The sequence below is a fragment of the Pseudochaenichthys georgianus genome, chromosome 24, assembly GCF_902827115.2.
Source record: "Pseudochaenichthys georgianus chromosome 24, fPseGeo1.2, whole genome shotgun sequence".
Lineage (NCBI taxonomy): Eukaryota > Metazoa > Chordata > Actinopteri > Perciformes > Channichthyidae > Pseudochaenichthys > Pseudochaenichthys georgianus.
The window spans coordinates 31809928-31828792 of NC_047526.1; the positions used below are offsets into that span (position 1 = coordinate 31809928).

General features: G+C 43.3%; 1 protein-coding gene across 1 annotated transcript in view; it reads left to right on the forward strand.

Moving 5' to 3' along the window:
- LOC117439799 (exostosin-1) overlaps positions 1 to 13327 on the forward strand; it is a 316371-nt gene extending 303044 nt beyond the window's left edge. Inside the window, exons 10-12 of the mRNA XM_034075884.1 lie at positions 2698 to 2858; positions 3969 to 4140; positions 12446 to 13327. Of these exons, the coding sequence (XP_033931775.1) occupies positions 2698 to 2858; positions 3969 to 4140; positions 12446 to 12631 (519 nt within the window). The 3' untranslated portion in view covers positions 12632 to 13327. The remainder of the gene's footprint in view (positions 1 to 2697; positions 2859 to 3968; positions 4141 to 12445) is intronic.
- The last annotated feature ends 5538 nt before the right edge of the window (positions 13328 to 18865 follow it).

Consider the following 18865-nt stretch of genomic DNA (forward strand, 5'->3'; position numbering starts at 1 on the left):
ACCTGCTGCTTTAGTTGTTCTGACGGCTAACATCCTGTAATTCCTCATTTTAAAGCCGATATTCCGTGGGGTCGGGGGGCTCGGGTCCTTGTCACCTTTTCCATACCTGATGAGTTTGCATCCCTGTTTATAAATGGTTCCAATGATGCTGTTGTTGCCACGGTGAGGCCCTTAAAGCCCAGCTGGTTATCCTCAGCTCTCGAAACCTGCAGGACACCGGCTCAGTTTAAGACACATGTTCTTCTCCTGTATCACCCTGAATCAGATAGAAGGTGACAGAGAAAACACCCCGGTGGCATTGCTTCACATGGAGCAGAAATAATGAAGGTATCAAAAACAGATTGGAAACACGACTTGGTAGAACACACTGGAGAAAGACCACATACTGAGGCGGGAGGCGGGGGCTTTAAAACGTGATGTAGCTTCTTTTCATGTGATAACATCGGACATCTTAAACCCAAATGTCGGGAGAGATTTGTCACAGATCTATTGCTGGATTGACCCTCTGCTCCCCGGATCAATGCTGGCCTTGTAGAATCTATTAGTATGTATGACGCACACACACACGCTCGCACACACACACATGCTCGCACACACACACACACACACACACACACACAGAGACCGTCCAACTTTCGGTCCTCGTTTGAATTCTTCAGCTGTATCAAGCCTCTCTTTTAAACCGTAATTAAGACAGACAAATTACGACTGCAGAGACACACACACACACACACACACACACACACACACACACACACACACACACTGACACATGCCATTTCACATTATAAAGAACCTTTTAATCTCTGAAGGCTAAATTATATTTGCATGATATCATTAATCCTTTCAACACAACTTTGGAGACATCTGACACATCACACACACACACACACACACACACACACACTCACACACACTCAGGGTCCACACTTAGAATGGCAGCTCCAACCTGTCTCTCGGCTTAGCGCTGGCGTTTTACAGTAATTGCTCACGCGATTCATGACAGAAGCCGCAAGGTATCGCTAACGGACATCCACTTCCTGCCCCCCCCCCCTCCCCCCCACCTCCACCAGTCTGGTAATACATGTTCTCCCCGTCTCTCGAGGGTAGTGTGTGTTTGTGTGTGTATTACCTTGTGTTTCATGAGGGGCTTATCCCCTTATTCTCAGGTGTGTCTCAGTGGAGTTTTTGAAAAGAGGATCCTTCTCAGGTAGATCAAACTTCTTCAAGGACACCAGGTGCTCAGGTGGAGAGACCAATGGGAGGATGAAGACTAAGCTTCTCCAGAAACGATGAACACCTTCTTCATGTGTTTAGTAAAAGTCACTTATGTCTAATCTCGTTCATTACACTTCCTGTTTTATTTTTGAAATGACCATCCCATCTCGTTTAGAGCCCTTGACTTCCTGCCTTGTTGTTGTCCCTTTAACTCTTTTACCAAGAGTCCTCGTCTCCCTTTTTCCTGTGCCAGTTTGTCTTGAGAGCAAGCCACATTTTTCTATTATCTTTGTACCACGAACCACGTTTATTTAGTCTTATATTTGACCGTATTCGTGGCTAAGTGTGTTCCACCTGTAGTACTTAGTTTCCTCAATTGAGTAGAGATTGAAGTTTTTATACTTTTGTGTCGAGTCACTGCATTTGAGTCCCAGTCATCGGGTGTTTCTCAATCGCGAGTACGCTTGCTTGGTAGCACATGTCTTCCGAGCGTCTTGCTTCAAAAGCGAGGCAAGAATACTTCCTGGCGTTCGGAAAACAAAGAGTGGAACAGGCGAGCAAGTGTGCAGGTGTGCGTCGTATGAGAAGCCCCGCCTTCCATTTTCCGCCACAGATTTGGGGAAATTGGTCCGTGCGCAAAGCATTGTGGGGATTTTAAGACCGCGGAGTCTACACATGTGCAGCCTCGAAATTTCTCCGAACGAAGGACGCCGGGCTCGGTAGAATTCCAAGTATGCTGGAGATTGGAACAGTCCTTCGGCGGCACTCGATGACGTAGTATGCTTGAAATAGTGGCTCTGGAGCAGCCTTCCTCGACATTGAGAAACACCCATTGTGTCCTTCTCACAGCTCAGTGCTTGTACTGAAGGAGCTTTTTGACCTAATGCAAGTGGAATCGTAGAAGCAGCCTTTAAAGTCAATACAAATACATGAGTGGAAGCAAACATGGATCTGCTCTGAGTGGCAAAAACTAAGGAATGTAAATGTTTCGGATTTAGTCTGTTGGGGTATCTTGTTTTTCTGATTTTGAAAAGCTTTTTTAAGTATTAGTAGTTATATGAGGTCAGGTTCAGAGTGAGGGTAACAGTTCAGACTTCATACAGTTTAAAGGGAATCTGTTTAAGATACTAAAGGGACATCTGATTTAAAGACTTTCTCAGGTGGGTGGGAAGCTGCCAACAAAACGGCAATGCCATTTGAAGTGCTTTATGTCAGGCTGAAGCGGCGAGAGGTTCTGACGGGAGACTTAACGACAGAAGACAGCTTTTCTGAAATCTGAATGATATCGGTTTATCTCTTCTGCTAGGCTGAAGTATGTCTTGTATATTTTCAATAAGCTGTCCTAACATTCCTTCTCTCTTTTCCTTTCCTTTTGTTCGCACCCTATCTCCTCCTCCTTTTTCTCCATCCTTTTTGCCTCATATGTTAATTTCTCGTACAATATCACCCTCTTTATTTTCTGTATTTCTGCTCCCACAGGTGGATTTCGCATTTAGAGTATGGCAAAGCTTTCCGGAGCGTATCGTTGGTTATCCGGCGAGAAGCCACTACTGGGATGGATCCAGATCCCGCTGGGGCTACACCTCCAAATGGACCAATGATTACTCCATGGTGCTCACGGGGGCCGCTTTCTACCACAGGTACACAATCGCATGTTCTCCTGCTGAGAGACAGCTGCTTTTGATCATTCATTAAAAATACTTTAATTTAACCAGAACACATTTCAGAGGGTGAATCCAATGAACTACATTTATATGTTTAAATTATTTGCTTTTTCGATGCAGAAATAAGCGCACACGTGATTCACAATTCAAAGAATACATTGCAGAATATATCACAGCAATAACCTGCCTCGTCCCAAGGTCAGACTTGCAATATACATTGTGCTTATATTATTAAAGTGCAATTAAAAAGTCATAACATTTAGCAGCTGAGTTGTAGGTCTGATCTCAATAATACTTGTTGGAAAGTATACGTGTTGTCATAGCGCCAAGAACACAGTAGGGATACAAAGCCAGAGAGAAAAATCTAGAGGTCAAGACCAACATGGTGCAGAGGCATTCCTCAAACCATATGGCAGGAAATGGAAATGGCTAAATGGAAACTGAATCAAAATGGCAGTCTTTCAGTGTGCTTAGTTAATTCTCTGTAGCTAATAACTAAACTAAGTAACTAAAAGTAGCCGAGGTTTTTGTACATTTCACTATTTTTGCAACATAATGCAAATCAGGGGGAAAACGTGTGTGTGTGTGTGTGTGTGTGTGTGTGTGTGTGTGTGTGTGTGTGTGTGTGTGTGTGTGTGTGTGTGTGTGTGTGTGTGTGTGTGTGTGTGTGTGTGTGTGTGTGTGTGTGTGTGTGTGTGTGTGTGTGTGTGTGTGTGTGTGTGTGTGTGTGTGTGTGTGTGTGTGTGTGTGTGTGTGTGTGTGAGCGGGGGACAGCAGACCTTGGCAGGGAGGAAACCGTTGACAGTGATCTAGTGCTCAAGCACTGCTGAGAGTGCAGCACAACAGCCAGAACAGAACGGAAGCTTTTGTAAAATAACTAAATAGACAGTTAACCTCATCTGTCTTATTCCCTTTGCGTGTGTGTGTGTGTGTGTGTGTGTGTGTGTGTGTGTGTGTGTGTGTGTGTGTGTGTGTGTGTGTGTGTGTGTGTGTGTGTGTGTGTGTGTGTGTGTGTGTGTGTGTGTGTGTGTGTGTGTGTGTGTGTGTGTGTGTGTGTGTGTGTGTGTGTGTGTGTGTGTGTGTCAGATACTACCACTACCTGTTCACACACTACGTCCCCACCAGCCTGCTGACCATGGTGGACCGCATGGCGAACTGCGAAGACATCCTGATGAACTTCCTGGTTTCAGCTGTTACCAAGCAACCGCCAATCAAAGTCACTCAGAAGAAGCAGTACAAGGAAACCATGATGAGCCAGGTACAGCTTTTCTCCATCCATTAATTCCATTCTTATCCACCTTCAATATGTTGGGTAAGCCTGGAGTACATGTAATTGAAGTAGACACAAAAGTCCAGTTTGAAGAATGATTTTTGTGACCTAAAAAAGCAACGTTTTTAGTCATAACTCATAATATCAAAAGGAGTAAATTGATGAAATAATGACATTGTGGACACTGGACAGACGTGATTGTTTACTGCAACCTAACTGGTTGACGCGCAACCTGGAGGCGATAATTCATGTGTTTTATTATCTGAAACCAGCTCCTTCACAGAGCGCCTAATGGTCGTCTTAATATGTTTTACCTTCCTTTTTACTAATATGAAAGAGGACGAATGTGATTCACCTCCTCATGTTGAATGAATAGTGGAGAAGCTTCAGGCCACAAACAGCCCTGACCTTCTCTCTGCCAGATCCATATATATATGTGTGTGTGTGTGTGTGTGTGTGTGTGTGTGTGTGTGTGTGTGTGTGTGTGTGTGTGTGTGTGTGTGTGTGTGTGTGTGTGTGTGTGTGTGTGTGTGTGTGTGTGTGTGTGTGTGTGTGTGTGTGTGTGTGTGTGTGTGTGTGTGTGTGTGTGTGTGTGTGTGTGTGTGTGTGTGTGTGTGTGTGTGTGTGTGTGTGTGTGTGTGTGTGTGTGTGTGTGTGTGTGTGTGTGTGTGTGTGTGTGTGGCCAGCCCTATGTCAGCGTCTGATTGATGGCCTGACCACCGGCAGGACGATGACTCAGCAGTTTGGACTCAGTGATTAATGTCTTAATTGTGAAGGCAGCACGGCAGACCTCGATTTACTCCGTCTCTCTTTTCCACTCCCACTTTCTTTCTTTCTTTCTTTCTTCTGGATGTCAATTCAATAGATTTTGAAAAAGGTGGAATAAAGGTTTTCTAACATTTAACATGGACACACAAAGTCAACCTAAACACCCCTCGTCCCCTTTCTTAACCCTGTAAAACAGGGGTGGGGAACCTCCGGCCCCCGGGCCGTATACGGCCCGCGAGACCATTTGGTATGGCCCTCGACGTAATTTAAAAAAAATAAAATAAAGAAATGTAGACCGCAAAATAATTAAACAAGCGAGTGCCTGTTTTTCCTGGCAACGGTCATGGTCCTTGAACACAACACGAGCCTAACGTGTCATCTGACAGGGGTGTAGTTATGCCGGAGAGCACCAGAACGCGGCTCCGGCACTTTTCAAATTGCAGTAACCATAAGGAGCCGTACACATGCTGCAGTTTGTGCGTGGCTGTGTCTTTAGTTGTAAGCCCAGTGGCGATCTGTCATACTGATCATACAGTCAATAACTTTGTTGTTATTAGCATCTGGTTAGCTAGCTATGCTAACGAATATAAGAAGCTTTTTCTACAACCAGTGAGGTAAAGGCACGTCTTTATATGATCATTATAGTTATAAAAAAACAAGAGAATAAAGTAAACAGGTATAAAATACTATATGACAGTAAAAAAAAGTTGTTATTAATAAACAAGAATACAGTTTAAAAGGAGAGTGATTTGTAAAATATCGATAAAGAAAAAGTAAATCTGCTTACAGTTCTGTTTCATATGGATGTTGAGAGATGTATCCATAGATCTATTAATTTTGCTCTCAAAGTGCACCAGATTGATGCTTTCAACTTCCCGGAGCATGCCCCCCCGGACCCCCTAGAGGAGGTTAGGTCCCCCCCACTTAAATCATGTCCACATGGATAGGAAACTAAATACATTTGTACACATCTTGTGTCTATATCTTTCTGTTTGGTGGTCATGCCACAATCGTGCATGCATACGTGAGTCATGGCAAGATATCTGGATTAAGAGGTTGCTTTTTCTTTGCACAGAATGAAAGAAAGGCCAAATGAATGGGCTGTGATTTTTAAGCAGAAGTCAATCATTTGTACGGCCCTCGGAGGATGTTGAAAAAATGTAAATGGCCCTCGAGAGGAAAAAGGTTCCCCACCCCTGCTGTAAAAGGACAAACATTTAAAAAAGGAAAAGAAAAACAACAACAGAAATCCGACAGGCAATTTATTTTTGATATATTATTTTGCAGGATAATAATGTTACTGCCTGCCAAGTAAAGCAAAGCAATAGGTTAGGAACCATACACCATCATACAGTATGTTATAAAGCAACAGTAGTAATGCCGGTTATGTTTTGGCCGGTCATGTTTTATTCATTTGGTTTTCAAGGGCATTTTCATGTTTCAAATTGCCGTAGCTTTTCTTCAACTCAATATTGTTGTAGTTTCATTATTCCACCTGACCCTGTGTACCTCCTCCTCCTCCACACGGGATGAATCTGCTCCACGCCCCTGTGCCACCGCGTATAAAAGGGTCTGCTGCCCTCCACTGCCCCCTCTCAAACTCATCTCCCAGCAGCCACTTGGGGTCCCAGCCCCTCCCTCCCTGCTGTCCATATCAGATATCAGCAGCGGGAGACGATAGCATCACAGAGTCGTCCAGCTGATATGCAGAAAGCTTCAAATGCTCACACACCTGACGGGAAACAACCTCACCGTTCCAATATCTGCACTGAATGATCGACCTCAGTGACCTCCTGGAACTTACTGGAACTTTTCATTGAACTTCTGGCCGATCCAGACTGGAGGACAGATTCAGATTTAGAGCTGATGAAGGACTACAATGACGGGCCGATGCATTAGATGTACTCCGGTTTCACAAAGCTCAAATGTTCAAATAAAGATGCAGTCAGTGACATACATTTCAAATATAGTGATCTCCTCGCAGTCTGCTAGCTCTCCGTTGTGTGTGTGTGCGCTAAAGAAAGTATTCAAACAAGACAGATGGCTAAATCTGGGGGAAAATATTTTTTAGTGTTGAATTTAAACATCAGCAATCTTTCAATCGCTAACCAACAACAATTACAAATAATTAATTTATATTGCACTTTTCAAAAAACAGTGCTTTACAAAGACATACACAAAGAGCAATTATCAAATAATATTAATAATAATGGTTTACTTGAATACTCGATTCTGATTGGTCAATTCGTACATTCCAGAGGCTGTTCATTTTCGTAACAGACTGCTGCTAAGGAGAACAGACCGTTGCTAAGGGACTATGTGCTGTCGATTTAACGTCAGCTGTGTGAAAACTAACAAACATACATTTTCTCTTTTAGAAAACACCATGGAATACTTTTTGAATATGAATTGTTATATTTGTTAAGAGCCAGAAACTTTCATCAATCAATTTGAATTAATAGTATCACGACAAGGGATACATGAGGTAAACAAATAGTAAACTTGAAGAACAACAGATTCAATGCTTCTCGTTTTTTTAGGAAAGGAAAGGCAAGTTTATTTATATAGCCCCTTTCAACACAAGTATTAAAGGCATTTAAAAACAGTCATTAAAAAGAAAAGATAATAAAATAAACATCAAAAGAAAAAACACATGAATGAAAAGTTACAGTGCAGTTTAAGATATGAATAGTTCACACAGAAGTTCCACTTTACTGATGCCTTTCTTTAAGGCTTCTCCGAACAGCTGTGTACGCTTGTATGGCACAGGCGTCCCGAGAGAGAGATTTGAAAGCAGTACGACAGCTGATCAAAAGTATAGGGCCATGTCTCGAGATGTTCATCCCTCCTCTCACCAAGGACTCTCTGTCCTTCTGTTTCTGGATAAAGGAAGGTGACATGCTGTCCAATAAGCAGCACACAACGACAAGAGACCGTTGTGCAATTTGCGATCAGCCACAACATTTTTCACTCTGCGAAAAATGTAATGGCCGTGCTGACAGTGAGTTACACGTCCTGCTAGCTGGAGCCAGAAAGTGCCAAAGCAAGCAGCAACACTTTGTGAAACTTCAGCGGTTGCTTTCCAGTTTGACTTTCTGTTCCGCTGTTTGCTGAAGTGTCCACAACTACTCCCGCAGAGTGAAACAGCTGCTCGGGTCCACCGGCCCTGTCAGCGTGATGAACCTGGGCTCTGCGGAGAAGCAGGTGGTGAAAACAAATAGCAGGAGCTACAGTACGTGTTACAATGAGCTACACCTCCCGCCACGCTCAGACAAGCTGTCCAGGATAAGGAGCTGCTGCACCAGCATGGAGGCACTCCCTGCGACCCGGACACATCGCAAATCTCTGTCTTTGCAAGAGAGCTGTCATCAGTCCTCTCAGCGCTGGAAGAATCTTTGGACGGACACTATAATTTACAGTTTTTTACTATGTTCAATCTGAATTTTCTTTAAAATAAAAAACATCTATATTGATTCTGACTTTTCTACATCCAACTCACAGGTTTATCATTACTTTGAGAACAAAGATTATTAATGTAACCCTTTTAGAAGATATGGTCATTTGTTCTGAATGTCCTTTTCGAGCCTGAGACCTGAAAAACAGGCTCAGGGCTTAACAGGTTAATAAGCTAATGAAACGTTTTAAATAAATAATTCACTCCTGAAATAACTTCATTTTATAACATGACATTTAAGTGAAGTACAATCCAGCCAACGCAATAGCACAGGATGGGGAAATGGGAAATCCGCTACTATCTGCTGCTGCAAAATGATGTTATTGTGGTTTATTAACTTTCGCTTCTCTTACTCATTACACCTCCTTTGTCTGGTGATGATCAGACCAGAAAAGCGGAATGGTAAGCAGATATGTTCGTGCCAGGAGTCAATGGTTTGATTTATGTCTCTTTAATAAATTGGGTGAACTTATTGTTCCATCAGGGACAGCTTTTGTTCCCTTATCAAGAGCAAGCGCAAAAGCATTTATTGTAACCCTCAGGTCACACTTACTCAGAGGCGCGGGAAGGTATTTTGAGTGGGGGTGCTGAGGTGCTGGACTCCAGTGATTATTATTATCCACTATTACGGGCACTATAGCACGCACAAAAGCACTCCCCACACGCACACACACAGTACACCCGCGACTGTTACAATGAAGGCTCGATAATCAGCTCACGGCATATAGGCAGGGGTAAAGTGCTATTTTTTTACGAGTGGGGAGCGGACCTCACCTCCTCTAGGGGGTCTGGGGGCATGCTCCCCCGGGAAGATGTTTTTTAAATATTGAAGTTGAAAGCATCAATCTGGTGCACTTTGAGAGCAACATGAGAGATCTATGGATACATCTCTCAACACCCAGATGAAACACAACTGTAAGCAGATGTTCTTTTTCTTTATGGATATTTTACAAATCACTCCCCTTTCAAACTGTATTCTTGTTTTACTGCTATATAGTATTTCATAACTGTTTTTCATTTATTCTCTTGTTTTTTTTATAACTATAATGATCATATTATATGAAGGTGTGCCGTGGAAATAATCTTTTGAATAATTTGTGACCAAACCGTTTGAGACCCACTGAGATAACTTAGACTAAAGTGAACTATCTAAACACTCAGAGTCCTTTAGCTCACCTGAGCCTCTCAGTCTGAGAGGAGAGCTCTCCTCCAGCTTGTTGTGGAACAAACAGCTCCGTATGTCCGTTAGTGCAGCTAGCTAACCAGATGCTAACAATACGGTCCCTGCTGCTGGCACCGGTCCCTCTCTCTCTCCCTCTCTCCCTCTCTCACACACACTAAATGCACAATTTCCGCACACATACACACAGAGCCGAGTTTGAATGACACAAGCACACTTTTATTTCCATGCAACTCTCTGATTGGTCTGGTGTCTGGCCTCTGTTGCATTCACTGAACACGGGAAATTACAGTCCTGCCGTCCTCTCTAGTGTCTTGATGAGCAGCAATAACCGTCAAAATGATAATTCAAACAGGGGTGCTGCAGCGCCCTCAGCACCCGCCTTCCCGCGCCCACTTACGTGACCTCTAGATTTGGCTATTAGGGGGCTTAAAACTTGTTAGGACCTAATGATTTAAATAAGGGCTTTCTAAGTGTTGTACTGGTAAGTTCATGTACTACAAAACATATCACATATCCGCTGAGTTTCAAATGTCTCTTTCCCAATATGAGACAAAGTATTTTTGGGGTTAATCTGATTAGGTGACAGATCCGTAATTTAAAGATTTGACCACAATGTCAAATCAGCTTTAAAGCCTGTTGCTAGTTGCTTGCTAGCTAGCATGTTAGCCATTAGCTATTTTTTTTCATTTTAATCGTTTATTTGAACCGGGACATCACATCGATGAATACTTTAAAACAAACCATGTAAACATTTATTAAAAAAACACATACTTTTAAAAGACTTAAAATGGTCAAAACTCAAGAAATGGTGTTTTTCGAGGATGGTACAGTGGTGGTATGAATGTGGCTTTCTGTCAAACACCTGGATCGCTCTCTTGAACAGCTGTTCTATGGGTTTCAGGTTTGTGGCACGAGCAAACGACCAGTTTGTCAAACAGTATTCAATGTGGGATAGAATCATACAGTTCACCGACAGTAGTTTAACCTGTTAAGCCCGAGAGACCCCGGTTCCGGGGCCCTCTTGCGACATCTTGCAGGAAACAGTGTCTGAGGGCATGTTCATTTAATAAACTATGGATGTTTTACATCCATGTGACGGGAAGAACCTCATCTAACTGATCATTTGTTTCCTAAAAAACTATAAAACCCCCATTTCCACCCAAATCACCTCAGAGGTGGAGTTTTTTTTGCTAAACTTCTCTAAAAAGATAAAATGTCACTTGCTTTGCATCAATCTTGATACAAGGTACTTATTATATGTTGTACTTTGGATTCCTAAAGCTTTTAGTCTACTATCCCATCATCCAAGGTTAGTTTTCACTGTAAGTAAAAAAGAATTGTTGGACGGACACTATAATTTACAGTTTTTTAATCAATCTGAATTTTCTTTAAAATAAAAAACATCTATATCGATTCTAACTTTTCTACATCCAACTCACAGGTTTATCATTACTTTGAGAAAAAAGATTATTACATTGTTACAACCCGGCTCGTGGGCTGTAACATAAAGCAGGGAGGCGAGACGAGAGGTAAGAATAATATAGTTTATTAGTTTAAACACCACAAACTAAAACACCAGCATCAGGTCCCGGAAGCTGGCGCAGAGAGAGTGCCCAGAGGAGGGAGAGAAACGTAACCGGCTGGGCTCGTCCTATATCCTGTTTCAACAGGTGTAGCTCATCCGGCCGGTGCGCCTCATCAAACAGCTGCAATCACACACAAATCACACACACAACCAGACGGCACCCCACGCGGTGTGGAGGGGTCGTCACAGTAACCCTTTTAGAAGGGAAGATATGGTCATTTGTTCTGGGAATGTCAGTTTCGAGCCTGAGACCTGAAAAACAGGCTCAGGGCTAAAGTGGTTAAGTTAGTCGTACCTTGTTAGAAAAATATCACTCGACACCAGGTTGAGAATCAATGATCAGGTAACTAATGTATTCTTGCAAGAAGGAGCAGAGTTGAATCACATACAAAGGATATGGGTTAACTCACACACATGGGGTATGTTGCTCAAAGGAACAGCAAAACACATCAGGCTTATATCGTCCAAAACGCAGGAAACAACAACAAAGTCGTAAATCGCTAATATCAGCCGCGGGAGTCGGAAAGTCGGGTCATCTGCGATGAGTCATCTGTGACGTCTTCTGGAAAGAGTCACGTACTTCCTTCACGCTTCATAGAAATGAGATGTTTAGGAGACAGCAAGTCTGTACAACCTGAAATCCCCTGCCTCCTCCTATCACAAGAAGAGGCAGCTGCAAGGGCATACACAGTTCAGAGCCACACATGATATCAGTGCATTACAACAACCCAAAGAGTGGAGAAAACAGTATTTCTCCAACATACCTCCACATTGAACAAATTAATTATTGGCATGAAATGATGTTCAATCCAGCAAGTTAAAATACCAGGGTGGAGAAATAAGTCTGCTAGCATGTTCTGCTGCAAAATAGCGTATCAGCTTTAGGCCTTTTATGGGCTGACCAGGCCTTTATGACGTGTTAAAGCATTCCTTATTATCCTACAGGTCCTTCTTGCGCTGCCTCGTACATTTTTACTTTCTTACACCTGATGGTCCGTTAAGTTTTAATGTCTTGTTTATTTTTAATGTCCTGATTGGGTACACACACATGATGATCACCATTGTCCCATATAAGTAATGTGTGCATATGTATAAATGTGTCTGTTGATATAGGATATACATATTTTATACATATTTTTATATATATTTGTATTCAGGATTGTGGGAAACGGTATTTCGATCTCTCTGTCTGTACACACAAACTGAAAGATTGACAATAAAGTTGACTTTGACTGCTAAATCTGTTTTGCTGAATTCCTCTGGTTAACAATCCCCCTCTCCCTCTCTGTGTCTCTGAACGCAGGGCTCCAAGTCGTCTCGCTGGGCCGACCCGGACCACTTCGCCCAGCGGCAGACCTGCATGAACGCCTTCTCTCACTGGCTGGGTTTCATGCCCCTGGTGCACTCCCAGATGAGGCTGGACCCTGTGTTGTTCAGGGACCAGGTCTCCATTCTGAGGAAGAAATACAGAGACATCGAGAGGCTGTGAATGCACCACGATAGCCTGCACACCAAATCATTGTGTGTGTCCGAGAAGTCGTGACAGGACTACAACCACTGAATGTGAACATGTGTGAGGCTGTGGAGAAAAAACTCACACGTGGACACTGGACACTAACGTGATGAAACACTACGATACGCCCAAGGCATTTAAATGCGTATTTCTATGAATAAAAAAACACAGATTCTATATGCGTGGTGACAGCGAGTGACCCGCCATCTGTGAGAAAAATACTAATGCATGGATACACATGCAACGAAGACCTGGACACAATCAATTAGACCACAGAGATACAGTGTGTGTTGCATGGTTTGAACAAACTGTACAAGGACCTGAAAAACGTTGTGTTTGAAAAAAAATAAGAAATTCTCAGAGATATGTTTATTGTGGAAGTTGTACTGTATAGTATACAGTATAATGTCAAGAGGTGGGTTATATATTGTATGCATAAAGTCGCACTCTCTTGGGTTGTGTGTGTGTGTGTGTGTACAGTAAAGACACGTTGTGGACAAACCGGACACATTGTAGTTTTTTGGGTGGGACCACGTGACAGCTGCTATAAAACACCCCAAGCAATGGCTATATGCCTCTTGTATACTATTGTAGATTTTCAACAGCCGTTCCTGTGTGTAAGAAGCATTTAAAACATGAATAAAGAGATGTTATGTTATGAGACAAGAGGCTAGGTCTCAACTGAAGTTATTGCTTCCTTTCATACTTTGTTTCTTAGTTTTTATCTAAAATCAACCCTTGAACGCATCACCATGAAAATGTCAACTATATATCCCCACATAGTAAACAAGTGATACATCTAGTAAGTATACACAGAAGTATAATTGAAAAGATAAAAAAATCCTCAGCAACAACCTCCGACAGCTGGCGATAGTCGAGACTTGAGCCGTAATTCTATGAAAAGTTATTTGCCAGCCGGCTGATGAAACACCACACGTTGCTGGAATACATCAGGTACGAGAACGTAAAATGTTGGAGGGGAGAATTGTTGTGTGGTAGAAGTTTGAGAAACCGGCTCGAGATACACTTTTTGTTATATTCCATGGAATGCTCTTAACATCCCGATAGCAATGAATATCTTAAGAGCTTTAACAACAAATCCATACAAAAATGTCACCCGTGGAAGCCGTAGTACGTGTTGGAGGAGGGGCTCTGTCAGGAAGTGGCAGATTTTTTCCGGCTGTGTATTTTCAAATTCTTGCGCACTCGAGCTGGTTTCTCCAAAATTACCTACCCCACCTTTAAGCCTATTGATCAAATGTTGATGAAGTATATCTTGTAAAAAAAATAGATCCATGTAGTTCCCTCAGTGTCTTTTATGATTTGCAAATGTATCTTGTAAATTGAAACAGAAGATATGATTCTTGGCTCAATTGTTACGCGATCCAAACATGTGTTGTATCTCGATGTTGACACCTGTTCATTTGTTCCCGAAATGTTGTCCCATGGGGTGTACTGGGAGCGGAGGAGCGAGCTGCCGATGAGAGGTTCCTGAAAGTCAGCTGTGGAGTTGTTCAAAGTAGAAACTCTGCAAGAAGTGCAACATCCCTGCAATGGTAGGTTTCTGTTTGGTTCTGCGTGTTGTTGACAATTCTTTCAACCTTTCCGCTGCATTCACGGCAAGAATATGTAACATTCATATGAAGGGAAATGTGAATTGCATCATCCTGTCTGAGGTCAGTGTTAAAGAAGTCTAATAGAAGACACATTTTCGGTGTGTGGGAGAGACATTTTGCAGACCATTCACATGCACACAAACCTATAACACGCTACAGGAAGTGTTGCTACACAGTGCATCACATAAGGCTTTAACTAGTCCTTCACCTTGTCTGGATGATCCCATTGGTCAGACTCCATCAAACTATGAGGCCCAGCTTCAAAAGAACATGCTGTTAAATAAAAGTTCAACTTAATTGTAATGAGTAGATGTCATAAGCATGCCCTATATTATATATACACACACACACACACACACCCTTTCATGTACAGTATGGAGGTTTGTTCCCATGACGAGGAGCCAATCAGCCATGTTGTCCTCCTCCCCCTCTCGCTCTTCGTTTGTCTCTGCCTTCATCTAGCCTCCCCTCTCACCTTTCTTCTCCTCCCTCCTCTCAGAAACAATAATCACTTTATCTTATTCTCCGGTTCTCCCTGTACACCAGTCCTTCACCTCACCCCGTTCTCTTCTCTCCAGGTGGTTCCCTCTCTCACAACCAATAACCAGAATCTGTTCATCATCTGAAGGTCAGCACGGTTTCCCTCTTTTGATGTGACGTGTTTCTGCCGAGCAGCGCCACGAGGGGCTGTCCGTAAATCAGGTAACATCTTCAGATGGTCAGATGATGTCATGGGCTACCAGAAGCTTGCATTATGTTTTATTAATGCACAATGCTTTCGTCTTTATGGTGACATGTGTTTTTATATGCCTTAATTACCAACACAGGTGGGATATAATTAGCATATACTGTAACTGTACATTCAATTCAATTCAAATGTATTAACATAGACACATATCACAACACACGTTTGTCTCAGAGGGCTTCACAAATCAACACACGTGTATGAAAATAGATAAATGTGAAAATACCAATGAATGGGTGCAAAACACAACGACACCAATACAGTTAGAATACAATCATTAAACTTCCATGAAATGAGGGGTCCATGAGGATGACACATACACATTCATATAATAATAATAATAATATATTTGATTTATAAGCGCACTTTTCATTTGCGTAAACAAAACTCAAAGTGCAAAATTAAAAAGGGTGAAACAAAACAACAAAAACAATTAAAACAACATAATAAAAGCCGTGACATTCATGCCGGCATGGCATAATGTGGGGGATTTACCCCACAGTCTGTGTGTCCTCAGCTGGCTTGGGAGGGCATTCCCCAGTCTGTGTGTCCTCAGCTGGCTTGGGAGGGTATTCCCCAGTCTGTGTGTCCTCAGCTGACTTGGGAGGGCATTCCACAGTCTGTGTGTCCTCAGCTGGCTTGGGAGGGCATTCCACAGTCTGTGTGTCCTCAGCTGACTTGGGAGGGCATTCCCCAGTCTGTGTGTCCTCAGCTGACTTGGGAGGGCATTCCACAGTCTGTGTGTCCTCAGCTGGCTTGGGAGGGCATTCCCCAGTCTGTGTGTCCTCAGCTGACTTGGGAGGGCATTCCACAGTCTGTGTGTCCTCAGCTGGCTTGGGAGGGCATTCCACAGTCTGTGTGTCTTCAGCTGGCTTGGGAGGGTATTCCACAGTCTGTGTGTCTTCAGCTGGCTTGGGAGGGCATTCCACAGTCTGTGTGTCCTCAGCTGACTTGGGAGGGTATTCCACAGTCTGTGTGTCTTCAGCTGACTTGGGAGGGTATTCCACAGTCTGTGTGTCTTCAGCTGGCTTGGGAGGGTATTCCACAGTCTGTGTGTCCTCAGCTGGCTTGGGAGGGTATTCCACAGTCTGTGTGTCTTCAGCTGGCTTGGGAGGGCATTCCACAGTCTGTGTGTCTTCAGCTGACTTGGGAGGGCATTCCACAGTCTGTGTGTCCTCAGCTGGCTTGGGAGGGTATTCCACAGTCTGTGTGTCTTCAGCTGACTTGGGAGGGTATTCCACAGTCTGTGTGTCCTCAGCTGGCTTGGGAGGGTATTCCACAGTCTGTGTGTCCTCAGCTGGCTTGGGAGGGTATTCCACAGTCTGTGTGTCTTCAGCTGGCTTGGGAGGGCATTCCACAGTCTGTGTGTCCTCAGCTGGCTTGGGAGGGTATTCCACAGTCTGTGTGTCTTCAGCTGGCTTGGGAGGGTATTCCACAGTCTGTGTGTCTTCAGCTGGCTTGGGAGGGCATTCCACAGTCTGTGTGTCCTCAGCTGGCTTGGGAGGGCATTCCACAGTCTGTGTGTCCTCAGCTGACTTGGGAGGGCATTCCACAGTCTGTGTGTCTTCAGCTGACTTGGGAGGGCATTCCCCAGTCTGTGTGTCCTCAGCTGACTTGGGAGGGCATTCCCCAGTCTGTGTGTCCTCAGCTGACTTGGGAGGGCATTCCACAGTCTGTGTGTCTTCAGCTGGCTTGGGAGGGTATTCCACAGTCTGTGTGTCTTCAGCTGGCTTGGGAGGGTATTCCACAGTCTGTGTGTCCTCAGCTGGCTTGGGAGGGCATTCCGCAGTCTGTGTGTCTTCAGCTGGCTTGGGAGGGTATTCCACAGTCTGTGTGTCTTCAGCTGGCTTGGGAGGGCATTCCACAGTCTGTGTGTCCTCAGCTGGCTTGGGAGGGTATTCCACAGTCTGTGTGTCTTCAGCTGGCTTGGGAGGGTATTCCACAGTCTGTGTGTCTTCAGCTGGCTTGGGAGGGCATTCCACAGTCTGTGTGTCCTCAGCTGGCTTGGGAGGGCATTCCACAGTCTGTGTGTCCTCAGCTGGCTTGGGAGGGCATTCCCCAGTCTCGGAGCAGCGGAGCAGAAGGCTCGGTCTCCCATGGTCTTCAGTTGTGTCCTTGGTGGGATGAGGAGGTTTGCCTTTACTGAACGTAGGTTCCTCGTGGAGGTTTGTGGGGTGAGCAGTTCCTTGATGTAGGAGGGAGCATTTCCATGTATGCACTGATGAGTGAAGAGGGTGATTTTGTAGTCAATCCTGAGTGAGACCGGGATATATATATACTTAAGCAATAGCTCACGACAGGCCGTGGTATATGCTCATTATATCACAGCTAAGGGGCGTGGTTCGGCCCGACGCGAAGCGGAAGGTCGACAACCCCCTTATCTTTTCATAGTACCTGTGGCCACTAACGGTCATAATTTCTCTGCTTTGTTTCAAGACCCGCATCAGAACGCTTTTGAATGGTGGTACTTTTCCAGTTGGTCTACCTGCTCTTCACGGAGCTCTGCATGTCGTCGTTTAGGCGCTTTTTTTTCTCTGCTCAATCCACTCCTCCAGAGTAAGACCCCCCGGAGGTCGAAGTTAATCTTAAATGTTTCCATTTTATGCTTTGTAAGTTTGTTTCGTAACGGAGGAAATGTAAATATATTTATAAAACTGACCAGTCAAATTAAGCAATCTGATTGGTCGATAGTGTTTTTGCGGACCTCTTTGATTACAGATTTGAAAACATCGTTGCTTGCTTTAAAAGTAGCACACTTCATGATGTCAGACCTTGGAAAGTATCTAGATATCCCTGCCCTAATGCCAAAGGAACTGCACACTGAATATGTTTTGCCGTTTGATGTCTATGTCTGGACCGCTGCGTAAAAAGGAGGGTTTCTGCCCCGTTACTTCTCCGCTGCTTTCTTGTTCCAGTATGAAAAGCCCAACGGTATACTGTTTTTCTCAGACGCGGAGGGATACTGACTTGTTGTGAAAAGTAATTTACAATTCTACCCGTGGTATACGCTCAGTATATCACGGCTAAGAACCAATCAGATTGCTTGATTTGACTTAATAATGTATATTATATCAGGTTATATTGTTTTATAATACTCATACTGATTGACCTCCTACCATCCCCTTAAATAGTGTGTTTTAAATGTAAAATCTTAAGGATTTGGATCATGTTCAGAAATACTTTGTACATAACTGTTAAGATGTTCCTAGCGCCCCCGGAAAACTGCTTATGTTGTGTTTGAACCCATTCTCCCGTCAATGGTACCACGAGAATTAGCCTTTTGGTAAGAACTGTGAAAGGACCTTACATCATTACATGTTTAATTGTACTCAGACTAACCTCTACACGTTCACTGCTTAAGATATTACAGCTATTGCCAACTGCGCTTTTTGATTATAGCTATGAACATATTTCTCATACTGAAATGCGTGCTTATAAAAAAACGTCTCTCTTTAAATAAACTCAGCAATAAAATTAAAAAAACCTTATTCAGTCACCCTTATGTTATGAAAGCAACATGACTGGATTATTATTATCACACGCACGCAATCAGTATTAGTATTATAAAACACTATAACCTGATATAATATACAGTATAATACTATATCATACTGATATTCTGAACAATCTGTGCAGTTGTATTTGCTGTAAAGCGTCTCTACTGTAGGCTATTTTTATTATATGTACAGCACTTTGGCTCGACCAAAAATCGTTTATAAATGTGCTATATAAATAAAACTTGATTTGATTTATATGAATGTGTTTGTCTAACTAATCATAGACTTAAAGTTTTTGTATGTAGTTTAAAGGTCCCCTATTATACTGTTTATCATCCATATATCACAGGTC